At 41.7% G+C, this 27,240-nt stretch overlaps 2 protein-coding genes across 2 annotated transcripts in view; both read left to right on the plus strand.

Moving 5' to 3' along the window:
• Positions 1 to 9,097, plus strand: part of LOC121004093 (zinc finger protein 420-like) — a 61,555-nt gene extending 52,458 nt beyond the window's left edge. The window contains exon 12 of the mRNA XM_040436180.1: positions 6,764 to 9,097. Coding sequence (XP_040292114.1) covers positions 6,764 to 8,679 — 1,916 coding nt within the window. The 3' untranslated portion in view covers positions 8,680 to 9,097. The remainder of the gene's footprint in view (positions 1 to 6,763) is intronic.
• LOC121004097 (gastrula zinc finger protein XlCGF26.1-like) overlaps positions 1 to 27,240 on the plus strand; it is a 705,032-nt gene that overhangs the window by 437,850 nt on the left and 239,942 nt on the right. The window lies entirely within an intron of this gene.

A 27,240-nucleotide genomic window follows, 5' to 3' on the forward strand; every position in this document is an offset into this window, starting at 1 on the left:
ATTCAAGTCATTGGGGTCAGCAACATATGCTGCTTCTAGTCTAGTGCATTCCGCTGCTAGTCTCTCCTCCTGTCTAGCTGCTGATTTTTTGATGAATGATATAGTAGATCTCAGGCATCCCCTAAGATATGCCTTCTTGGTTTCCCAGAGTAATGAGTAGTCTGTAACTTCTCCATGCCCCTCCATAAAAACCTTCAATTGGTCAGGAATGTGATCAGAAGGTCCAAACAGGGACAGCCAGAAAGGATTAATCCGTGTTGAGCGTCTGATCCCATCCCCTCCCAGCCTCAACACTAGTTGTATCGCGAATGGTCAGAAATGCCCCTTGGTCCGTACTCTATACAGTATGTCAGACAGCACATAGCCGAGTTACCAAAAGCATAATCTATTCGTGATAGTGTGTTATGGCTAGTCGAGTGGCATGAGTACTGTCTAGTATTAGGGTATTTAAGACGCCACATGTCTATCCATCCTACCTCTCCCATTAATGCGGCTAGGGATGTCTTATTACTAGGGCGGTTGTCAGAAGCCTCAGCCAAGTGATGTCTATCTAAGTCCTTATCTAAGGTCGTATTAAAGTCACCAAGACCTACTATAGGGGCCGATGGATATGAGGCTGCAAAACTCACTGCCTGCTGAACAATCTCTAAGGAGAAAGGCGGTGGAATGTAGATACCTACAATATACATACAGTATACAGTTAATGTATGCAGCTATGAACACAAATCTCCCAGCCGGGTCTATCTGGCTGGCCTCCATTTTCCACCTAAGGGATTTATGTACCAGCAACGACACCCCCCTAGACAAGCTGGTATAGCATGAATGTTGTCCCCATTGAACCCAAGGCTTTTGGGTACGTCTAGTAGTATCTGCCGTTAAATGGGTTTCCTGCAAACAGAGTATATGTGGATTAAATCTTCTGATTGCAGAAAAGACCATGGTGCGTTTCCTGGCGCTACCAGTCCCCTAACGTTCCAGGACATTATACGTATTTCCGACATGTCAATCTTGTGAAAAGGACCTTGTTGCCCTCCTGTCTCCCTCTCTGTAATTTACCCTTCCCGACCCGGCACATAACATATAACATTCGAACAATCAGGTGTACCTTGATATAAGTGATAAGTGCCTGCATGGTAAAACACTAAACCAGCTATAACACTCTTGGCTGTTAAAGACAAGACACTTCACCAGTTGTGTGGCACTTCAGATGAACAGGGTGTGCGTATGGTGAGTTACCAGTAGCACCATATAACTAGTATCTTACTTATAAAAGATATATAACATAGTGACAAAGGACCCAATCCCTAACTTCTAATGGGATCCAGACCTAGGACTCGAGTAAGTAGTCCAACAGGGACACCCCCCTCACTCACACTATCTCCGCTTTGCCCAGACAGTAGTTGTGACATACAAGATCATTACACTATCATATATAATTCCCTTGCTAATCTCACATTTCCCTTCTTAACTAACTATGGGCTTAATCACTCTATCTCTTGTGAGGTTTAGCTGAGAAGTGAAATCAATGATAAACAATGACATTAGAGAGTACTGATACTTAATCAGTGTAAGTGTCCCCGCAGGTCCCATAGTCCAGGTCCAGAGAATCCCCTCCTTGACGTTGGCGGTGAAGGACTATGCGGGCTTTCATCTTGGAGGTCTGGCGTTTCTGCCCCTGCCATCCAGCCAGTTTGTGGCCTCTTCAGGATTGTTGAAGAACCGGCTCACTTCCCCATCCACCACTCTTAATCGAGCCGGATATGCCATAGAGTAGGATAGGTTCTGCTCCTGGAGTCTTCTTTTCACCGTGCTGAATGTTGCCCTGCGCTTCTGTAATATGGACGAAAAATCATGATGTTGTTATCATACTTCAGCTCCTGCTTGTTACGCCCCATTTGCAGCACATATTCTCTGTCCGTAGAGTAGCAATCTCCCCAGTAGAGGTCTTGGAGGAGCCCCCGGTGGACGGGGTTTGACAATGAAGGCCGATGAGAATGTCGCCTCTGGGAAGGTGTTACGGAGCCAGGTGGTGACGAATGCACATGGGTTGTTACCCTCTGATTTTTCAGGTAAACCGATGATCCGCAAATTATTGCATCTTGTGCGGTTCTCGTAATCATCACATTTTTTCTGCCAGAAGTTGACTTTCTGCTCCAGCTCTTGAATTTTTGCGGGGAGAGGCTGTACACGGTCTTCCACTTCTGAGATCCTATTTTCGGTCTCTTTGATGCGTTCACGCATGGCCTGCATATCATGGCGAAGTAGGCCTATATCCACCTTCACCTCCTCCAGCTTGCCCACCATTGATGTGCGGCAGGTAGCTATCGCTTGCAGTAATTGGTTGGAAGCTGACATGAGCGGACGCACTTAGCTGAGCCCTGGACCCAAGCCCTAACTGCATCTCTAATCCCGTCCGGAGGTGGTGAACGGGAGACTGCGCTATCTTGATCTTCCACGCGGGCAAACTCCCGGAGTCGGTCAGCGGCCGACTGTGCTCTGTTACGAGCCATGGTTGTGCTGCGGGTCTTTCCCGACCTCCTGCCCGATCTGGATGAAATTTTTGCGGCAGATAAAGTACAGGATTAACATGCAGTTAGGGCTTGGGTCCAGGGCTCAGCTAAGTGCGTCCGCTCATGTCAGCTTCCAACCACGCCCCCCAGATTTCCCATTTTAATCCATTTTTTCCACTAACAAAGCAAGGGTTATCAGCCAAACAAAACTCAATATTTAATGCCCTGATTCTGTAGTTTACAGAAATACCCCATATGTGGTCGTAAACTGCTGTACGGGCACACGGCAGGGCGCAGAAGGAAAGAAGTGCCATATGGTTTTTGGAGGGCAGATTTTACTGGGATAATTTTAAGCTGCCATGTCACATTTGAAGACCCCCTGATGCACCCCTAGAGTATAAACTCCAAAAAAGTGACCCCATTTTGGAAACTACGGGATAAGGTGGCAGTTTTGTTAGTACTATTTTAGGGTACATATGATTTTTGGTTGCTCTATATTACACTTTTTGTTGTACTAGCTGTTTTGGCACGGTTTTTGTTTTTTGTTATTTACAATGTTCAATTGACAAGTTAGATCATGTGGTATTTTTTAGAGCAGGTTGTTATGGACGCGACAATACCAAATATGACAACTTTTTTTGTTTGTTTGTTTCAGTTTTACATAATAAAGCATTTTTTCAAAAAATTGCTTATTAGCGTCTCCATATTCTGAAAGCCATAGTTTGTTTTTTTTTTGAGTGACAGTCTTATTTAGGGGCTCATTCTTTTCAGTATGAGATGACGGTTTGATTGGTACTATTTTAGGGTGATCGCTTGGCATTACACTTTTATTGATGTAAGGTGTCAAAAAAAATTGCTTTTTTGAAACACTATTTTTTTACGGTGTTCACCTGAGGGGTTAGGTCATGTTATATTTTTATACAGCAGGTTATTACGGCCGTGGCGATACCTAATATGTATTCTTTTTTTATTTAAGTTTTATACAATAACAGCATTTAAAAAAATAAAAAAAAATCATGTTTAAGTGTCTCCATAATCTGAGAGCCATAGTTTTTTATATTATTTGGGCGATTGTCTTAGGTAGGATCTCATTTTTTTGTAGCATGAGATGACGGATTGATTGGTACAATTTTGGGGTGCGTATGACTTTTTAATCACTTGGTATTACACTTTTTGTGATGTAATGTGACAAAAAAAGTCTTTTTTGACACCGATTTATTTTTCTTTTTTTACGGTGTTCATCTGAGGAGTTAGGTCATGTGATATTTTTATATAGCAGGTTGTTACGGATGTGGCAATACCTAATATGTATACTTTTATTTATTTATTTAGGTTTTACATCTTGCGGGATGAGATTACAGTTTGATTGGCACTATTTTGAGGTGCATAGGACTTTTTTTTGATTAGGTCATGTGGTATTTTTATAGAGGAGGTTGTTACGGACGCGGCGATACCTAATATGTATACTTATTTTATTTATTTAAGTTTTACACAATAACAGCATTTTTATAGTCTGAGAGCCATATATATATTTTTTTGGGGCGATTGTCTCAGGTAGGGGCTCATTTTTTGTGGGATGAGGTGACAGATTGGTACTATTTTGGGGGTATACGCCTTTTTTATCGCTTGGTGTTGCACTTTTAGTGATGTAAGGTGACAAAAATTGCACAGTTTTTATTTTATTTTTTGACGGTATTCACCTGAGGGGTTAAGTCATGTAATATTTTTATAGAGCCGGTCAATACGGACGCGGCGATACCTAATATGTCTACTTTTCTTTGTTTCCCTATTTCTTTTACAATTTTTTATTTCATTTTCTGAAAAGGACACTTTTTATTTTTTTACTTGAAACTTTAAATTTATTGGGAAAACTTAATTTTTCTAAACTTTTTTTTTCACTTTCTTTTTTGTCCCACTCGTGGACTTCAACTTTTGGGGATCTGATCCCCTTTACAATGCATTACAATACTTCTGTATTGTAATGCATCATCGGTGCATACAGCAGGGGTCCGGCTATCAGTGACTGCTGGACCCCTGCCGCTCCTGCATCCGCCCGATCATCATGATGTACATGTACAGTGGATATAAAAAGTCTACACACCCCTGTTAAAATGTCAGGTTTCTGTAATGTAAAAAGATTAGACAAAGATAAATAATTTCATAACTTTTTCCACCTTTAATGTGATCTATAAACTGTACCACTCAATTGAAAAACAAACTGAAATCTTTTAGGTGGAGGGAAGAAAACAAAAAAATATATATAGTGTGGTTGCATAAGTGTACACACCCTCTTATAACTGCGGATGTAGGTGTGTTCAGAATTAAGCAATCACATTCAAAATCATGTTAAATAGGAGTCAGCATACACCTGCCATCATTTAAAGTGCCTCTGATTAACCCCAAATAAAGTTCAGCTGCTCTAGTTGGTCTTTCCAGAAATTTTCTTAGTCGCATCCCACAGCAAAAGCAATGGTCCACAGAGAGCTTCCAAACCATGAGAGGGATCTCATTGTTAAAAGGTATCAGTCAGGAGAAGGGTACAATTTTTTTTCCAGGGCATTAGATATACCGTGGAACACAGTGAAGACAGTTATCATCAAGTGGAGAAAATATTGCACAACAGTGACATTACAAAGTACTGGACGTCACTCCAAAATTGATGAAAAGACGAGACGAAAACTGGTCTGGGAGGCTACCAAGAGGCCTACAGCAACATTAAAGGAGCTGCAGGAATATCTGGCAAGTACCGGCTGTGTGGTACATGTGACAACAATCTCCCGTATTCTTCATATGTCTGGGCTATGGAGTGGAGTGGCAAGACGAAAGCCTTTTCTTACAAAGAAAAACATCCAAGCCAGGCTACATTTTGCAAAAACACATCTGAAGTCTCCCAAAAGCATGTGGGAAAAGGTGTTATGGTCTGATGAAACCAAGGTTGAACTTTTTGCCCACAATTCCAAAAGATATGTTTGGCGCAAAAACAACACTGCACATCACCAAAAGAACACCATACCCACAGTGAAGCATGGTGGTGGCAGCATCATGCTTTGGGGCTGTTTTTCTTCAGCTGGAATTGGGGCCTTAGTTAAGCTAGAGGGAATTATGAACAGTTCCAAATACCAGTCAATATTGGCACAAAACCTTCAGACTTCTGCTAGAAAGCTGAACATGAAGAGGAACTTCATCTTTCAACATGACAACGACCCAAAGCATACATCCAAATCAACAAAGCAATGGCTTCACCAGAAGAAGATTAAAGTTTTGGAATGGCCCAGCCAGAGCCCAGACCTGAATCTGATAGAAAATCTGTGAGGTGATCTGAAGAGGGCTGTGCACAGGAGATGCCCTCGCAATCTGACAGATTTGGAGTGTTTTTGCAAGGAAGAGTGGGCAAATCTTGCCAAGTCAAAATGTGCCATGCTGATAGACTCATACCCAAAAAGACTGAGTGCTGTAATAAAATCAAAAGGTGCTTCAACAAAGTATTAGTTTAAGGGTGTGCACACTTACGCAACCATATTATTTTATTTTTATATTTTTTGTTCCCTCTACTTAAAAGATTTCAGTTAGTTATTTTATTGAGTTGTACAGTTTATAGGTCACATTAAAGGTGGAAAAATGAAATGATTTATCTTTGTCTCATTTTTTTTACATCACAGAAACCTGACATTTTAACAGGGGTGTGCAGACTTTTTATATCCACTGTATGTCACTGGGCTTTAAGTCACGTCCAGATATGACGTACAGTACATGTACGTCATCGAGCGTTAAGGGGTTAAAGAGATAAAAAGTGGTGCAAATGAAAACTGACTAAGTTTCCCATAGTAACCAATAAGATTCCACCTTTCATTTTTCAGAACTACTTTTGTAAATGAAATGATCAATCTGATTGGTTGCTATGGGCAACTAAGCCAGTTTTCCTCTGCATCACGTTTGATAAATTTCTAAAATGCCTATGTCCTAATGAAGGTCTGTCTGTGACAGTTGATTTTCTTGCAGAAGTGATATACTTTACACCTCTGTGATCACTGCAGCCAATCACTGTCCTTAGCAGTGATGCTGACATATACTTCAAAAGAACACCATTACCAGTGATTGGCTACAGCAGTCACATGAGTATTTGGCACTTCATTGCTGCAGGAAAATCAGTAGAGGCCAGTGTGGACCACTGGAGTTACAGGTCATTTATCATAGGATTAGCACAAATATTGTATGTCTAATAAAAAGTTTTAAAAAATCCTATTTCCCAACAGCTGACCACAATTTGTTATCAGAGGGACATCAACTTTCATCTCCAGACTGTGAAATTGAATATATGATACAAGATTTTCCAGAAGAAATTTCCAGTGCCCTAAATGTATCCCCAGGACTTCTACATACACATCAATTCTCTGAGCCCGGTTTTCAAGAGGAACATTCAACTAATGTTACACAAAGTTCTCAACATAAAGATGATAAACTGTTTTCATGTTCTGAATGTGGGAAATGTTTTACACGTAAGTCCAATCTTTTTAGACATGAGATAACACACACGGGACAGAGACCTTTTGTGTGTAATAAGTGTGGCAAATCTTATACTCAGAAGGCACATCTTGTAGAGCATCAAGTATATCACACTGGAGAAAAGCAGTTTTCTTGCTCCACAGGTGGAAAATGTTTTACGCAGAGGGCCATTCTTTACAGACATCAGAGAATTTACACTGGTGAAAGGCCGTTTACATGTGGCAAATGTGATAAATCTTTTACTTATAAATCCTACCTGTTAGAACATCAGAAATTTCACATGAGAGAGAAACTATACTCCTGTTCAGAAGGTTGGGAATCTTTTGCAAATAAATCTGTTCTTGTTAATCACCAAGGCATTCACACAGGGGAGAAACCATATTTGTGCTTAGAATGTGGGAAATGTTTTTTTAAGAAATCAGTTCTTGTTGATCATGAGAGAACTCATACAGGAAAAAGGCTGTATCCATGTTTGGAATGTGGGAAGTCCTTTTCAAAAAAGTCAGGACTTGAAAAACATTATCAGACTCACACAGGGGAGAAACCGTTCCATTGTTTGGAATGTGGGAAATGTTTTGCTAAGAAGTCAATTCTTGTTGTCCATCAGAGAACTCACACAGGAGAAAGGCCGTATCCATGTTTGGAATGTGGGAAACGGTTTTCAAAGAAATCAGGTCTTGATAAACATCATCGGACTCACACAGGGGAGAGGCCATTTCAGTGCTCTGAATGTGGGAAATGTTTTTTCCAGAAATCAGGTCTCGATAAACATCAGAATATTCACACAAGGGGGAAGTTGTTTTCATGTTTGAAATGTGAGAAAGGTACATGTATCCTTCCTGAGAGACATCATGGACTTGACAAAGAGTATAGGCCTTTTCCATGTGTAGAATGTGGGAAGCGGTTCACCCAGAAAGCATATCTTGTTAAACATCAGAAAATTCATACTGGCGAGAAGCCATTTTCATGTTCAGAATGTGGGAAAAGTTTTATGCAGAAAGACCATCTTGAGCGACATCAGAGAATTCACACAGGGGAGAAGCCATTCTCATGTTCAGAATGTGGGAAAAGCTTTACCCAGAAAAAAACTCTTGTTCAACATCACACAACTCACACTGGTGAGAAACCATTTTCATGTTCAGAATGTTGGAAATCATTTACACGTAAATGTCAGCTGGAGATACACCAGAGGAGTCACACAGGGGAGAAGCCATTTTTATGTTTAGTATGCGGTAAATTTTTTATTCAGAAATGGGATCTTGTCAGACATCAGAAAATTCACCCAGAGAGAAAACCATCAGAAACTGAATATGGTGGTACCTATGAAGTTCTTCAGAGAAATGACTGCGATGAGCAGCTGTTTTCATGTTCAGAATGTGGGAAATGTTTTAACATGAAATCCAGTCTTGTCACACATCAGAAAATTCACACAGGCATGAAGCCATTTTCATGTTCCGAATGTGGGAAATGTTTTACACGTAAATCTCCACTCACAATGCACATGAAAACTCACACAGGAGAGAGGCCATTTTCATGTTCAGAATGTGGAAAAGGTTTTATCCAGAGATCAGATCTTCTTAGACATCACAGAATTCACACACGAGCCCCCACTGTCTTGGATGGATTTACCATTGACCTAGTACAACCCCAGATCATAGTTACATGAAGAGTATATTAAGTATAATATGAGAGGGGAAAAGAGTTAACAATGTAAGTGACTGTCCACTCCTTATTATCTCAGTAGGTTCAAAATTCTGATCTGATTCATGTCTTAAAATATCCAGATACACTATGTAGATATAAATGTATAGTTACACATGCTGGATACACTCAGCAACCAGTAGAGAAAGCTTAGGCTACTTTCACACTAGTGTTTTTGCTGGATCCAGCAGGGTTCAGCAAAAACGCTTCCGTTATTGATAATACAACCACCTGCATTCGATCTGTTTTCTATAGAGACAGATTGTGTCAGAAAACTGATCAGTCCCCATTGACTTGCATTGGGAGTCATGCCGGATCGGTCTTGCTCTGCATCCCAGGACAAAAAGCAAACTACAACATGTTGCGGTTTACTCTCCGGTATGGGAACAGAATGCATTTTGGAGCAATTGACAATGAATGGGGACAAAACTGAAGCGTTTTTTCTTTCCGGTATTGAGCCCCTATGATGGGTCTCAATATCGGAAAACTAAAATGCTAGTGTGAAAGTAGCCTTAGGAGGGTATGGCATGCTGTTTATACTGTACACTGAACCTACATTTTGACTCTGTCTATGCTTTGGATTCAGAGTTACAAATAAGAGGTTGATCAGCATGGAATTTTGCAAATTATCTGGTGTTATAAGGTGGAGATTGACTTTAAAGGGGTTATCCAATTTTAAAAGTGACCCTACAACGATATGGACTCCAGCACTTGCACGAGTGCTGCGGCCACTTTAAACAGCTGATCAGCAGGAGGCACCATACAGATTCATTTTAGTGACTATGCTAAATATTTAATTACATGCAATTAGAAAAGGTGGTGGTTTGAAAACTGTAGAATATTGTTCATGGGACAACACCTAGAAGGGTTCATTTTTTATACATTTGCCCAATGTTTTTTTTTTTTTTTCTTTTTAATACTTAATGGTACCAAAGAATGACTGGTATCTTACTTTAAAATTTGGTATGTAAATTAATATTAGTTTTCAAAAATGTATATTACAGTAGAATGTGTTTTTGGGCAAAATACATAGTCACCCTGAGAACAAAGATCCTTATATTAATTGCTTTGTATCTCCTACTCTCCTATCTGATATGTGAGATCTGTCTAAGTATATTTATTGTAGACATTAGAGAAGGTAGGAGCTGGGAAGATAATTTATGTGAGTTTTGAGTTAGAGTTTGCATGTATATTATCCAAATATTAATTAAAAAGAAGTATCAACATTTGTTTGTGATTGTGGTTTAAATAAATAATTGGTATCTGATAAATGAATATGAGGTGAAGTACCCCAGACACCTTGATTGTATGTAGGTAGGAGTGTAAAAATCATAGCATGCTCCACCGTAGAATATCAATGCTGATTTTCCCCTAGAGAAGTCATTTGACTTCTACGTTGTGAGATCATTTTTCTTCAGAACAGTAAAAATCTGAAAATCTAAGAAAAGGACTGTGTTAACATTGTGCAGCCCTTTTAGCTATTTACTGTTAAATATACTTCTAATGGGATGAAGGGGGTCATTGGTAAGTATATTTTTACTTGTACAGGTACATCTTAATAAATTGGAATATTCAAGGTTAATTTAATTCAGTAATTCAATTCAAAAAGTGAACCGCATACATTTTATAGATTCATTACATACAGACTGATCTATTAACATCGTTTATAACTTTTAATGTTGATAATTATGGCTTACAGCTAATGAAAACCCAAAAGTCAGTATCTCAGAAAATGATATGGTGTAAAAGTTCAATATTGTAGACTCATGGTGTCACACTCTAATCAGTAGTCATCACAAAATACCTGCAAAGGGATCTTAAGCCCTTAAATGGTCCCTCATTCTGGTTCAGTAGGCTACACAATCATGGGGAAGACTGCTAACTTGACAGTTGTCCAGAAGACAGTCATTGACATCCTCCACAAGGAGAGTAAGCCACAAAAGGTCACTGTTAAATAAGCTAGCTAGTAGAAAAAGGTGTTCAAGCAACAGGGATAACCACAGCCTTGAAAGGATTGTAAAAAAAAAGACCATTCAAGAATTTGGGGGAGATTCACAAGGAGCAGTTGAAGTCAGTGCTCCAAGAGTCATCACTCACAGACGTATCCAGGACTTGGACAACTGTTGCATTCCTTGTCTGGTAGCAGGATGTCAAAAGGAAGTTGAGAGACACCAGACCCAACAAACAAGCTGAAGACCATTATCATGGAAATCTGGGCTTGCATAACACCTCAGCAGTGCCACAGGCATTGATGCAGTAATTCGTGCAAAAGGAGCCCTGACCAAGTAATAGTGCATATACTCTACATAGTAAAAAAAAATCCTGTGGATAGGGAATAACTTGCTACAACCAGACTACCAGTTTAAACTGTGGAAAGAACCAGCATCAGTAGATTACTAGATTTCTTTAAATCTGTTTTCATGCTAACCTGATGCAAGTGAACTGCTTCTGCTGTCATTTGCTACCTGTTAATTGCCACCCCTCCCTCTTGTGCAAAAACACCTTTGAGGTATAAAATATTTAGCACCATCCATCTCACTTTTTCTCCCTCCCTCCTTCCTCATATTGCTGCTGCTTGTGAAATTCCTTCTTGCAGTCCTGGGATCCGGCAACAACATCATCCACTCTTCTACACTTCCTGGTGATGTCTTGTCTTTGCTTCAACACTTGATTGCTGTACAAAATGGACGTTTTGTGACTAGTTTTGCCTTTGTGGCCTTTCCACGAGTCCAAAGACAGCACAGGAAAGAGTACAGAGTACACCTCCCACTACTTAGACAGAAGAACATGCAAAATTAAGTTGTAATTAATTTGTATAACTAGGCTCCCTATACCTCCTTGGACACAAGAACCAATTCCTGGTAAGCAGTAATATTTATTGGAGTGGGAAATTGTGCTGCCTAGGACTATAGGAAAATTTTGGTCAGTAAATTGTAGCTTTCAATATCCTCCTTAGGCAGAATACAGGGACTACAAAGGGATTCAGAAAACAATAGTTGGGATGTCTTCCAAAAAACTAATTTCTAGAAGCAACACTGTCCAGCTTACAGCGCATGGTGATGCCCAGCAGCACGGTGGGCTAGCATTAGCACGGATCCGGCAGTCAGTTCCCCCGCCGGAACAGCCTGCTGGACCTGCTACTGCAAGTGTAAAAGTAGCGTAAATCGACACCGAACCTCCTTCCATGCTGCTATAGTATCTTTTAAAAAAAATAAATGTATGTCCCCCGGGAGTTCCGAATAAGGGAGATGCAATAGGGACACCAAATCCCATGGCCGTGCAAGATTACTCTCTAGGCTATAACTGGAGTGGGTGTTAGTATGACCCAGCCAATATGAGACATGTTGCATAAGGCATGCCAGATTATAGCTCCTGCAATGTAGATATCCTATGCCTCCCTGAGATTTTGGAAGTTATAGCTTTGCTATAGAGATACAAGGTCTTTCACTCTCCATATAAAGGCCGAAAAAGCCTCCTGTAAGCTAGAAACATCCTTGTGTGTGAGTAAAGGGATTGTCTGGAGAGGATACAGTCAGGCAAAAGATATCATCCTAACTAAATAAATTCCCCCCAGAAACGATAATGGCAGATTGCCCTAACCTTTGAGTTCCATCACTATCTTCCTGATTAGAGGGGGATAATTGAGATGATAAAGAGACTCTGGCGTCTTGCCCACCAATATCCCCAAATATCTAATATGGTTCTTAGCTAGGGAGACCGAAATTCCTGTTTGTGACAACTCATCACTGTGATGTTAGCCTTTAAACATAGAAACTCGCTTTTTGAGGCGTTCACTGTAAAACCAGCCACTTGCCCAAATTCCTCCAAGATCCTAAATATCCTTTCCAAATCACTAGACGGGTCCTCTAGAAATATAAAGATATAATCTGCAAAAAACGCCAATTGGACTACCTCCTCCCCACCTGCCACACCCGATAGAGAAACCTCCCGGAGCAGACACCGACCAGGGGTTCCAATACCGGATTGAACAAAAGCGGTGAAAGAGGGCAGTCCTGGCGCGTTCTCTTCTCCAGTAAAAAAAAGTATCCAAGTGGATACCACTCGTGCACACTCAAGCTCTAGGAGATTGGTAAAGGACACTCGCAACCTGACGGAAGATACTAATGAATTTCATGAAGTCCAATACCACTCCCAAGCACCCCTACCAGATGTTGTGAAAAGCTTTTTCCGCATCCAGTGTGAGCAGGGATGGCTGGGAGGGACACTCAGGATGCAATTTCACCTCATCCGACACCGTCAACACTTTTCTAATGTTGACCAATGCAGATCAAAGCCTACTTGGTGAGCTCCCACTGAGGTGGGGACGGGGGAGAATTGGAGCAAGATGGTTAGTAGCCATTATCTTAGAAACTATTTTCACGTCCATGTTAATTAAAGATATTGGACAGTATGATGCCTGAGGATAATAAGCCTTAATCTGGTTTTGGCAACAGTTAGATGTGTGCCATGTTAACTGCTTCTGAGAGGGGCTGGCCCTGTAGCAAGTCATTGTACCAATTCAGTAAATTAGGGACAATTTACTCATTTAACATTTTATACTACTCCCCTGAGAACCCATCTGGACCTTGACCGCTGGTAGTTCCTTGATTACCCCTTGTACCTCCACCAGTGTGATCAGTTTATTCAAGGATGCCGTCTGTTCAGGAGTAAGTGGAGGGAGAGACGGTCCAAAAAGCCAGTCACTCTCTGTGAGTCAAAAGAGTCTCCTGAATATAGTGCCTGGAAATAAGAATGACAGAGGTTGTTAATCTTTAGGGTTGGAGGTCAAGTGATGCTCTTCTGACCTTTAAGCTGGTCACTGGTCTAATACCAGATGCTTCCTTTGCCAGATGTGACATCATCCTACCCATTTTGTTCCCAAACGGAAAGTATTTTGCTTTTCTAATAGATCCCTTGTACTGCTGTTTATCCGTCAAAATTTGCTCATATGTCGCCTTTGCCGTGACCCAAGAAGTTTTATGAGCTGATGTAGGGTCATTTGGTTATTTGAGCCTCTCTCAATGCATTACTAGCTTGCGCATACTGCGTCTGGAGAGTTGCATAGGATATTAAGCGACCTCGCAGGACCGCTTTAGAGGTCTCCCAGAATAAGGCCGCTTGGTTACTATGGGCTGCATTGTCAGATGCATATTCCAACCACCATCCCCAGATAATATGAAGAAATTCCTCATTTTCATGTAACCACCCGGGGAAACGACAAAACATACTCCGAACTTGTGGGTAGCTGGTCCCACAGATCCATATTCACTGGGGCATGATCAGATCTATAGAGGTAAATGCTACCCTTCGTTCCAACTGCGAGCTAGAAAACAAATAATCTATTCTTGACCATGAGCTAGCTGCGTGAGAGAAATGAGTATATTCTCTATTGTCAGGGTGATCCCTCCTTCATATATCTATCAGGTGGTTAGTGGCCAAAAATGTGGGTAGAACTGTATCTCTTTCCCTCGGTACCATATTGTCTCTCAGAATCCCCCTTCTATCCTCCCTAGCATGAAGTACAGTGTTCAGGTCTCCTCCTACCACTTTAAGGGGGATTGGATCTGCCGCCACCCTCCTTGTCACCATAGAAAATAAAGATTGGTTAGATCTGTTATAGAGTAACAGGTTATAGAGACTAGAATTTCCCATTGGGGTGGATATCAGCACTTTTGCCATGCAGTCCTCCGCATCACAATCTTCCCCTAAAACATGCAATTGAGCTTATTTGTGCAAGAGAATTAACACTCCCGTCTCCTGGAGCATTGCAATATCTGCTTTTACTCGTTTTAAATGTTGCAAGGCCAGTGTGAGCTTCTGCGGGAACCTCAGCCCCTTCACGTTCCAGGAGACAATCCGTATGCTCGCAAAACAAATTTAAGAAAAACCTGATGTGGCAATACATGAGACATTGGCATTTGGACTGGTATCAGCAAACAGCAGGATTCAGGCATTATATAGGATCACTGGGGTCTTGCGCTGTTGGTACACTCTGAGTATAACTGTTTTGTCTGTGTAATCTAAGTACTGGACCATCACCTGCCGCGGTCTCCCGGTGGCTTTAGTCCCAGAAGTTGTCAAGTTCTCCTCTGAGGGTCCTTGTGGGCGATAAGGCCCCACCTGGTGTGCCTGCTCTACTCCACATTTATACTCTAGACCCAGCAATGAAGGCAAGGAGTCGCACAAATGCCACAGCTCTGAAGGCGATACTGATTCTAGTATGTTTAAAATCCAAAATAACAATAACTTTTACAAAGACAGGTGCACTCTGCGGTCTTACTAAACCCTCATACTGATGTAAAATTTAGAGATTAGCCAACATATCCTACTGGTTTCTCAAGTAGCTCGGGACCCAACGCTAAACCTACCTGTGCCGTATAGGCAATACAAGGAGCCAGTGGGCAAATTACAGGAGCGCAAGATCTGACTCACAGCAAACTCCCAGTTACCTCCAGCATGCAGCCATGCTTACAATGGGAGGAGGGATAGAGCTCTGAGCCCCACCCAAGACTGCCGGATAAAGCCCAGGCCTCACATGTGCACCAGAATGTTGCCTGTAGATGGAAATAAAATCACATTCAGACTAGATTTCACACCTCCAAACAATTCTATATATGAACTACAAATTTGTCGTTTATATGTTTAAAATACTCAAATTTATACGGCGAGACCTATTTTCTAGATCATCCACTTTTGCCCACAGTGCCCGATTCTCTTTTTGAGTGTCTTGATACGTGCATATTCTGCATCAGTCTCAGCTGTTCAAACTCGCCGTTCCAGTTCCGTTATTCGCTGCTCCTGTTCTTGCATTTCTTTCTGCGTGCTCGCCACTGTGCGGGCTAGGGTCTCTGAAATATCTGGGGCCATGCGCCGGGCTACCAGTTCAGATAGTTTCTTATAGTCTACCGGTACCTGCTGTGAATCTTCCTGCTCTGACAATTCAGAGTCTGCTTGGGTCTCCAGTAGCGAGGTCTGTGATGCCGTCAGGGAAGAAGGCGCCATCTTGGCGAGTCTTCCTGCCTTAGAGCGGCTAGTTGTTGTTGAGTTCTTTGTCCTTTTCTTCATTATAAAACGATCCATATAGCTTCGATCTTTTTCAGGATCGGGTCAGGTTTCCTCCGGTGTGGAAGATTGGGAACAGATGTATGTGTGATAAGCTGAGGATGGGCTTGGATTGGCATGGAGCGTCCTGCACCACACTCCTACATCTCTGGGGCCGGAACCGGAAGTCCTCGATACTGATTTTTATGCCAGAATTGTGGCACAATTTTGTCACAAAATAGAGTAATAACCACCTGTAAAGGTCCACCCCTTGTTGAGCATGTCTGAAAAAACTGTGCCAAACTGTTCCAATTTGCACCAATGTTTTAGACTTTTGTCACAGACACATTAGTAAATATGGGCCACTGTCTGCCACAAAATGTCCCGAGAAGAGGTCATCAATATGCCAGTGCTCACCAACAGACAACTTTGTTTCCAACTATTTCAGCCTGTCCACCAATGCACACTGAGAAGTGGCAGAAACGGCATTCCCAGAGAGGCCAACTTAGTTGGTCCCTAAAGTAAATTACAGGAACAACTGTAAACCAGCACCTGATTACTGGTGCCCGATTCTGACATAATGAGGGAATGGGGACCACAGCTACGCCTGGACACTCTTCAGATGCTGCATAATAGAAACATATAGCTTCAGAGAAGAATAAACATGACTGGTTTTTGTGTCCAGGGGAGTTTATAGGGGACCGAATTATACTAATTGATTTCTAAATAAGGCAGAGGCTTCATGCACACGACTATGTCCGTTTTGCTGTCCGCAAACAGCGGATACACAAAATATGGATGTGGTCCATGTGCTATCCACATTTCTTCATTGATTCTATCTGTATGCGGAACAGACATACATAGGTGGAGAGCACATGGATGATCCAGGTGTGTTTTCCACATCCATATATCTGTTCTGCAAAAACATAGAATATATATTTGGCTGAAAACCTTTGACTACCGACCCATTGAAGACAATGTCTGTAATTTGCTGAACACAGAATACATACGGTCGTGTCCATGAGGCCTAAGTTCACATCTCCAGTAACCTAATGCGGCAGAGAAAATAGTGCTGGAGTTCAACAGATCCTGCATTGCCGAATACTGCTAGACCCCATAGACTATAATGTGATACGATTGCTTTCCGGCATGAGTGCTGGTTTTTGGACATCAGTAACTGTGAACTCTGGCAGGCTGTTCTCGGCCAGAACAGGTTACCGAAGATGTGTACTTGGCCTAATCTGTGTGCCCTTCAGTCCTTGTAAGGGTACTTTCACACTAGCAGCAAGGAACTCCGGCAGGTGAACAGCCTGTCGGATTCATGCTGCCGCCAGTGCACACGTGCCCCCGGACTACCGCTCTGGCCCCATTGACTATAATGGGGGCAGGCCGGAGTTCCGGCGGCAGCATGGCAAACATGCCGAGAGGCGGCCAGAATAAAAATAGTTCCTGCCAGAGTTCCTTGCTGCTAGTGTGAAACTAGCTTAAAGAAAGCATATGCTTCTAAATGGTGCTGATCTGCACAATCCATGGGCATTCATATACATTTTTCAGAAAAAAATCCTTTTAAACAAAAAAAATAATACAGATACGCCATTTCCATCAGTGGAAAAAAGTTAGTGGCTGTAATACCTGGTATTTATTGGTACAAAAATGCCATACACATACATCATTGTGATCACATGGACACAGCTATACTTGCATGATCATCAGTGATTGTCAGCCACTTTCACACACTAGTAGCTGGGTTGAAAGAAAACAGATCCTCATTGTCTACCCTGTGAGCTCCATGATTAGTAATGGGGCTCCACTGAGGTTAGTTTTTAGAAATGGCTTTAGCACTAAATAACTAGACAAATTTGGCATCCAACAGTCTGGGAAAGCTAGGTAACAACTGCAACAGAGGTACACTTAGTACGTACAGTGGAATGCAAAAGTTTGAGCATGCCAATCAAAATTACTGTTACTGTGAACAGTTAAGCAAGTTGAAGATGAAATGATCTTGAAAATTCAGAAAGTTAAAGATTACACATTCACTTTGTATTTTAAGCAAAAACTATTTTTTATGTTCATCCTTTACATTTTCAAAATAAAAAAGGAAAAGGGCCCAAGAAAAACATTAGGCACCCTGCATGGTTAGTACCTAGTAGCATCCCCTTTGGCAAGTAACATCTTGTAAATGCTTTTTGTAGCCAGTCCAGAGTGTTTCAATTCTTGTTTGAGGGATTTTCATCCTTTCTTGCTTGCAAAATTCTTCAATTTCTGTGAGATTCTTGGGCCATCTTGCATGCACTACTCTTTTGAGGTCTAGCCACCGATTTTCAATGTTAAGATCATGGGGCTGTGAGGGCCATGGTAAAACCTTCAGCTTGCGCCTTTTGAGGTAGTCAATTGTTAATTTTGAGGTGGGTTTAGGATCATTATCCATTTGTAGAAGCCATCTTCGTTTTAACTTTAGCTTTTTTACAGTTGGTGTTATGTTTGCTTCCAGAATTTGCTGGAATTTCATTAAATCCATTCTACCCTCTACCCATGAAATGTTCCATGCGCCATTGTCAGCAACACAATTCCAAAGTACGATTGATCAACCCCCATGCTTAATGGTTGGAGAAGTGTTCTTTTCATGAAATGCTGTGCCCATTTTATCTCCACACAAACCTTTGCTCTTTGTGGTCAAAGAGTTCTGTTTTAACCTTATCAGTCCACATTATTTGTCTCCAAAATGCATCAGACTTGTTTAGATGTTCATTTGCAAACTTCTCATGCTGAATTTTTGGTGAGGACACAAGGGAAGTTTCCTTCTGATTTGGGTTTTGATTTGCATTTCTAGCAATCCTACGAGCTGCTGTCTTTGAAGTTTTTCTTGGTCTTCTAGACCTTCTCTTGACCTCCACTGTTCCTGTTCACTGCATGTTGTTTTGAACTGAGGAAATGGCAACCTGAAAACTTTTTGCTATCTTCTTATACCTTTCTCCTGCTTTGTGGGCCTCAACCATTTTCAGTGTTCGGCAGCTGCTTAGGAGTACCTATGGCTGCAAATTTTTGGGATAAGGTTAGAGGAGTCTAGGTATTTTTAAAGCTTTAAAATTTGCATCATCTGGCCTTTCCTAATGATGACTGTGTACAAGCCTTAAAACTAACAGGCTATTTAAGGTCTAAGACCTCGGTCAAAGTTATCTGAGCACTCAAATCTCCTTGGGTTTCCATACTTTTGCAAGGTACTCTTTTCCTTTTATTTCACTCTAAAATTGTACAAAAACCAAAAGGATACGTTGATATTGCTTAAAATGTTGAAAAGTGTGTTTCATCTTTAACTTTATGTCTTTAGGAGATCATTTCATCTTCAACGTGCTTAACTGTTCACAGTAACAGTGTTTTGACCAGGGGTGCCCAAACTTTTGCATACCACTATATAGCAGTATGTACATTCGTGGCCAAAAGTTTTGAGAATGACACAAATATTAGTTTTCACAAAGTTTGCTGCTAAACTGCTTTTAGATCTTTGTTTCAGTAATGTAGTGAAATATAATTACACGCACTTCATAAGTTTCAAAGGCTTTTATCGACAATTACATGACATTTATGCAAAGAGTCAGTATTTGCAGTGTTGGCCCTTCTTTTTCAGGACCTCTGCAATTCGACTGGGCATGCTCTCAATCAACTTCTGGGCCAATTCCTGACTGATAGCAACCCATTCTTTCATAATCACTTCTTGGAATTTGTCAGAATTAGTGGGTTTTTGTTTGTCCACCCGCCTCTTGAGGATTGACCACAAGTTCTCAATGGGATTAGATCTGGGGAGTTTCCAGGACATGGACCCAAAATGTCAACATTTTGGTCCCCGAGCCACTTAGTTATCACTTTTGCCTTATGGCACGGTGCTCCATCGTGCTGGAAAATGCATTGTTCTTCACCAAACTGTTGTTGGAAGAAGTTGCTGTTGGAGGGTGTTTTGGTACCATTCTTTATTCATGGCTGTGTTTTTTGGGCAAAATTGTGAGTGAGCCCACTCCCTTGGATGAGAAGCAACCCCACACATGAATGGTCTCGGGATGCTTTACTGTTGGCATGACACAGGACTGATGGTAGCGCTCACCTTTTCTTCTCCGGACAAGCCTTTTTCCAGATGCCCCAAACAATCGGAAAGAGGCTTCATCGGAGAATATGACTTTGCCCCAGTCCTCAGCAGTCCATTCACCATACTTTCTGCAGAAGATCAATCTGTCCCTGATGTTTTTTTGGAGAGAAGTGGCTTCTTTGCTGCCCTTCTTGACACCAGGCCATCTTCCAAAAGTCTTCGCCTCACTGTGCGTGCAGATGCGCTCACACCTGCCTACTGCCATTCCTGAGCAAGCTCTGCACTGGTGGCACTCCGATCCCGCAGCTGAATCCTCTTTAGGAGACGATCCTGGCGCTTTCTGGACTTTCTTGGACGCCCTGAAGTCTTCTTAACAAGAATTGAACCTCTTTCCTTGAAGTTCTTAATGATCCTATAAATTTTTGATTGAGGTGCAATCTTAGTAGCCACAATATCCTTGCCTGTGAAGCCATTTTTATGCAACGCAATGATGGCTGCACGCGTTTCTTTGCAGGTCACCATGGTTAACAATGGAAGAACAATGATTTCAAGCATCACCCTCCTTTTAACATGTCAAGTCTGCCATTTTAACCCAATCAGCCTGACATGATCTCCAGCCTTGTGCTCATCAACATTCTCGTTAACAAGACGATTACTGAAATGATCTCAGCAGGTCCTTTAATGACAGCAATGAAATGCAGTGGAAAGTTTTTTTTTGGGATTAAGTTGATTTTCATGGCAAAGAAGGATTATGCAATTCATCTGATCACTCTTCATAACATTCTGGAGTATATGCAAATTGCTATTATAAAAACTTAAGCAGCAACTTTTCCAATATTTATGTAATTCTCAAAACTTTTGGCCACGACTGTACACAATGCTTCTTTATAATGTATATAGAAAATAAACAAGTATAGTGTCAAGACAACAATGAGTATGCTTCATGCCCAGCATAACTCCACATTTATTGTTACACAGCTTTCCAAAGATCCTGACAGGCAAAAATGCTTAATTACATAGCAACATAGGAAGCAAGAATTATAATGGTGTAATTGGGCAGATTCACCTTTCAGGAGCTTTGGAAAGCTGTAGAGGCCACATATGGTTGTGTAAACACAGTTGTACTGATAAAATATGTGTGTACAATTACACTACTCACAAAAAGTTAAGGATATTTGACTTTCTGGTGAAACTTATGGAAAATGTAAAAAGCTCATGCTACAGTGATATTATATCATGAAAGTAGGACATTTAAGTATAAGCATGCAATGGTGATTTCCTCATCTCAAACAATTTATTGAAACAAAAGCCAACACCAGTGGTGGGTATACCCCCACAAAAATGTCAATGTCTCAAAAACTTGTCATGTGGCCTTGATCATCAATTACAGCTTGACAACATCTCAAGCTGTTAACAAGTCGACTTATTGTCTGCTGAGGCATGGCATCCTACTCTTCTTGAAGGGCAGCTCTCAGGTCATTGAGGTTCTGGGATACAGAGTTAAGAGTAAAAAATACAATGCAACAGCACTCTGCAAACCAAATAAAGGACAAAAAGGTATTCTAACGCTTATGCTATGCTTATTATGTAAATTAGACATGCTTGGCAAATACATTTTGTACAAAATTATTTGGGCCTGTCTGCCACACGTCAAGGCAAACCTAACACTAAATTCTACCTGTTATGTGCCATGACAGCTACCATAAAATTCAGGGAGTGTACAGTCGTGGCCAAAAGTTTTGAGAATTACATAAATATTGGAAATTGGAAAAGTTGCTGCTTAAGTTTTTATAATAGCAATTTGCATATACTCCAGAATGTTATGAAGAGTGATCAGATGAATTGCATAGTCCTTCTTTGCCATGAAAATTAACTTAATCCCAAAAAAAATCTTTCCACTGCATTTCATTGCTGTCATTGAAGGACCTGCTGAGATCATTTCAGTAATCGTCTGGTTAACTCAGGTGAGAATGTTGACCAGCATAAGGCTGGAGATCATTATGTCATGCTGATTGGGTTAAAATGGCAGACTTGACATGTTAAAAGGAGGGTGATGCTTGAAATCATTGTTCTTCCATTGTTAACCATGGTGACCTGCAAAGAAACGCGTGCAGCCATCATTGTGTTGCATAAAAATGGCTTCACAGGCAAGGATATTGTGGCTACTAAGATTGCACCTCAATCAACAATTTATAGGATCATCAAGAACTTCAAGGAAAGAGGTTCAATTCTTGTTAAGAAGGCTTCAGGGCGTCCAAGAAAGTCCAGCAAGTGCCAGGATCGTCTCCTAAAGAGGATTCAGCTGCGAGATCGGAGTGCCACCAGTGCAGAGCTTGCTCAGGAATGGCAGTAGGCAGGTGTGAGCGCATCTGCACGCACAGTGAGGGGAAGACTTTTGGAAGATGGCCTGGTGTCAAGAAGGGCAGCAAAGAAGCCACTTCTCTCCAAAAAAAACATCAGGGACAGATTGATCTTCTGCAGAAAGTATGGTGAATGGACTGCTGAGGACTGGGGCAAAGTCATATTCTCTGATGAAGCCACTTTCCGATTGTTTGGGGCATCTGGAAAAAGGCTTGTCCGGAGAAGAAAAGGTGAGCGCTACCATCAGTCCTGTGTCATGCCAACAGTAAAGCATCCCGAGACCATTCATGTGTGGGGTTGCTTCTCGTCCAAGGGAGTGGGCTCACTCACAATTTTGCCCAAAAACACAGCCATGAATAAAGAATGGTACCAAAACACCCTCCAACAGCAACTTCTTCCAACAATCCAACAGTTTGGTGAAGAACAATGCATTTTCCAGCACGATGGAGCACCGTGCCATAAGGCAAAAGTGATAACTAAGTGGCTCGGGGACCAAAACGTTGACATTTTGGGTCCATGGCCTGGAAACTCCCCAGATCTTAATCCCATTGAGAACTTGTGGTCAATCCTCAAGAGGCGGGTGGACAAACGAAAACCCACTGATTCTGACAAACTCCAAGAAGTGATTATGAAAGAATGGGTTGCTATCAGTCAGGAATTGGCCCAGAAGTTGATTGAGAGCATGCCCAGTCGAATTGCAGAGGTCCTGAAAAAGAAGGGCCAACACTGCAAATACTGACTCTTTGCATAAATGTCATGTAATTGTCGATAAAAGCCTATGAAACGTATGAAGTGCGTGTAATTATATTTCACTACATCACAGAAACAACTGAAACAAAGATCTAAAAGCAGTTTAGCAGCAAACTTTTTGAAAACGAATATTTGTGTCATTCTCAAAACTTTTGGCCACGACTGTAGGTTCCACATGCATGCTGGGCCCACCTTAATTTTTGTCATCTTTGGTGCCAAAATGGCCTCCATTAAATCCAGGGAATGCAGGTACCAACATGCATGCAGGAGGTATAGGGTGGACTCTCATTGCATTCGTTGGTGACCATTTGGCACCAAGATAGGTGTGGAGTGGGCTCGACATGCATGTTGGTACCTGCTTTCCCTGGATTTATTGGAGGCCATTTTGGCACCAAAGATGACAAAAATTAAGGTGGGCCCAGCATGCATGTGGAATCTACACTCCCTGAATTGTATGGTAGCTGTCATGGCACATAACAGGTAGAATTTAGTGTTAGGTTCCCGTCTTACAGAGATCGCCTTGACGTGTGGCAGACGGGCCCAAATAATTTTGTACAAAATGTATTTGCCAAGCATCTCTAATTTACATAATAGGCCTAGCATTAGAATACTTTTTTGTACTTTATTTGGTTTGCAGAGTGCTGTTGCATTGTATTTTTTACTTCGTGTTTTCAGCCATGGCAACGTGCACCTGTGCATTGGGATGTGCTGACTGACCCCCCCCCCCCCCCCCCCCCTTTTTTTCTTCGCAGTTTGTACAGTTAAAAGCCTCTACACAGCAACTCAGCTGATCACATAGATTTTCAATGGGATTCAGGTCTGGAGAGAGTGCAGGCCACTCCATTTGAGGTACCCCAGTCTCCAGCAGCCATTCCCTAATGATGCGACCTCGATGAGCTGGCGCATTGTTGTCCATGAAGAGGAAATTAGGCCTGTGTTGTTCATGCAGAGGCACAATGATTGGATTGATGCAGTATGTGCTTCTCACTGCACTATTCACAAAGTGTAGGGCAGTTCGGTATTGACTAGACACACCTGTCCACACTGTAATACCACCAAAGGCTCGTCTGGTGACAACAGTAGCGTTCTCCTCGACATCTCAAACATCACTGGCAGCCATCATTTAGGCACAGTGTGAACTGACTTTCATCCATTCAAGACGGCACCTGTGCCTGGTGGTGTGGTCAGGTACCTTTGCAGGTCGTCTAGCACGCAGACTACGCTGATGTAAAGTTTCGAATGGCCTGACGTGACACTTGGGAACCTCTCACCTCCCTTAAATGTGCCTGGGGTTGTTTGGCATTCATAATCCGGTTCGGCAGGTCATTCTTCACAATGAAGCAGTCATCAGTGTGGGATGTGGCCAAAGAACGTCCACTTCTAAACCTTTCTGTGATTCTTCCAGTCTCTCTGTTGCAACCTGCTGATAACACTCTGTGACACTCTAAGCTCAGTGGCCACTTCTGTCTGAGAACATCCTGCTTGAAGCCTTGCAATGGCTAGGTACTGTTGATCAATTGTTAGGTGTCATCTTGGTCTCATGATGTCCAAATGTGAACATAAGGAGGACTGTTTAAATACCAATTTTAATTGAACCAGTAAATTAATTAGGCACTTCATGGAATAAACACCTGTTGTGAATTTTGCTGTTAACCCCTTAATGACCGGGCCATTGTGCACCTTAGTGACCAGGCTTATTTTGACATGCATCACTTTATGTGGTAATAACTTTGGAACACTTTTACTTATCCAAGCCATTCTGAGATTGTTTTCTTGTGACACATTGTACTTCATGACAGTCATAAATTTGAGTCAATATATTTCACCTTTATTTATGGAAAAATCCCAATTTTACCAAACATTTTGAAAAATTCGCAATTTTCAAAATTTCTATTTATCTGCTTTTAAAACAGAAAGTGATACCTCATAAAATATGTATTACTTAACATTCCCCATATGTTGGCATCACTTTATGTTGGCATCATTTTGTAAATGTCATTTTCTTTTTTAGGACGTTAGAAGGCTTAGAATTTTAGAAGCAATTTTTAAGAAATTCCAAAATCCACTTTTTAAGGATGGGTTTATCATGTGATATTTTTATAGAGCTGGTTGTTACGGATGCGGCGATACCAAACATGTTTAGGGTATTTTATTTTCTTCATTTTTACCCAACTATAAATGTGCGTATATGGGAAAATGTTAGATTTTTTTAAAACTTTTTTTGCAATTTATTTTTTTTACACTTTTTTGACTCAGACCCACTTGGTTCTTGAAGATCCAGTGGGTCTGATGGCTCTACAATACACTGTATAGTAGAGTATTTTCATTCACAGTAAGCCTGATCAGATTCCTGTCTCTGGCAGGACCCTGTCAGGCTTACATACTATGGCAAGTCTGGATGACTGTGTAAGGCATCCAGTTGCCATGGTAACCATCGGGACGCTGCCACAGCAGAGATGGGAGGAGGAAGGAGGGAGCTCCCTCTGTTATGATCAATCGGGAAGCTGCCACAGCAGCGCAGCACCCGATGAGGGAGGGAGCTTCCTTCCTGTTAACCCCTTCCATACAGCAGTCCCTACAGACAGCAGCTTAGAAGGGGTTAAACGGCCGACATTAGTGCCAGCACCGATGTCGGCCGTTACAGTAGATTGTTAGCTGTATCTTACAGCTGACAATCTACTATCGCTTGGCCATCCTGAATAATTGTGGGGGCAGAGAGGGGTGGGGGTCGGCTCCCTTACTTATACCTGGTCCCACTCGGCTATCCTGAAGGGAAGGGGGGCGTGATTGGGGCACAGTAAACACAGACCCGATCGCCTCAACACTCACTGAGGAGATCGGAGCTGCACTGCGATTGGTCAGTCAAATCTGACTGACCAATCGCAGCAATCCAAAGGCAGGGACCACTGTGATTGGTTTTCTGCCGGGTGCACGGACAGCTCAGCTGTCTGAAGCACCCCTTTAGATGCCGCTGTTACCGCAAGTATACTTACAGTGACGCTTTGATCTCATGACGTACTTTGCACGTCATGATGCGGTAACTAACACTACATCATGACGTACACAGCACGTCATTAGTCACTAAGGGGTTAAGCTCCTTGTTAGAGAAGAGCAAGTTGTGCAAAAAGTATTGAACCATTGAACAGTTGGATATGTGCATTCAAAAGTTTAGACAAGGTCACATTAAGTTCACCTGTAAAGGTTAGAGTGCAGTTTATATTCATCCTGAAATTTCACCCACAAGCCAAATATCCCTAACTGAATGTACAGGGAGTGCAGAATTATTAGGCAAGTTGTATTTTGGAGGATTAATTTTATTATTGAACAACAACCATGTTCTCAATGAACCCAAAAAACTCATTAATATCAAAGCTGAATATTTTTGGAAGTAGTTTTTAGTTTGTTTTTAGTTTTAGCTATTTTAGGGGGATATCTGTGTGTGCAGGTGACTATTACTGTGCATAATTATTAGGCAACTTACCAAAAAACAAATATATACCCATTTCAATTATTTATTTTTACCAGTGAAACCAATATAACATCTCAACATTCACAAATATACATTTCTGACATTCAAAAACAAAACAAAAACAAATCAGTGACCAATATAGCCACCTTTCTTTGAAAGGACACTCAAAAGCCTGCCATCCATGGATTCTGTCAGTGTTTTGATCTGTTCACCATCAACATTGCGTGCAGCAGCAACCACAGCCTCCCAGGCACTGTTCAGAGAGGTGTACTGTTTTCCCTCCTTGTAAATCTCACATTTGATGATGGACCACAGGTTCTCAATAGGGTTCAGATCAGGGGAACAAGGAGGCCATGTCATTAGATTTTCTTCTTTTATACCCTTTCTTGCCAGCCACGCTGTGGAGTACTTGGACGCGTGTGATGGAGCATTGTCCTGCATGAAAATCATGTTTTTCTTGAAGGATGCAGACTTCTTCCTGTACCACTGCTTGAAGAAGGTGTCTTCCAAAACTGGCAGTAGGACTGGGAGTTGAGCTTGACTCCATCCTCAACCCGAAAAGGCCCCACAAGCTCATCTTTGATGATACCAGCCCAAACCAGTACTCTACCTCCACCTTGCTGGCGTCTGAGTCGGACTGGAGCTCTCTGCCCTTTACCAATCCAGCCACGGGCCCATCCATCTGGCCGATCAAGACTCACTCTCATTTCATCAGTCCATAAAACCTTCAAAAAATCTGTCTCGAGATATTTCTTGGCCCAGTCTTGACGTTGCAGCTTGTGTGTCTTGTTCAGTGGTGGTCGTCTTTCAGCCTTTCTTACCTTGGC

This window comes from Bufo bufo, chromosome 6 (assembly GCF_905171765.1).
Source record: "Bufo bufo chromosome 6, aBufBuf1.1, whole genome shotgun sequence".
NCBI lineage: Eukaryota > Metazoa > Chordata > Amphibia > Anura > Bufonidae > Bufo > Bufo bufo.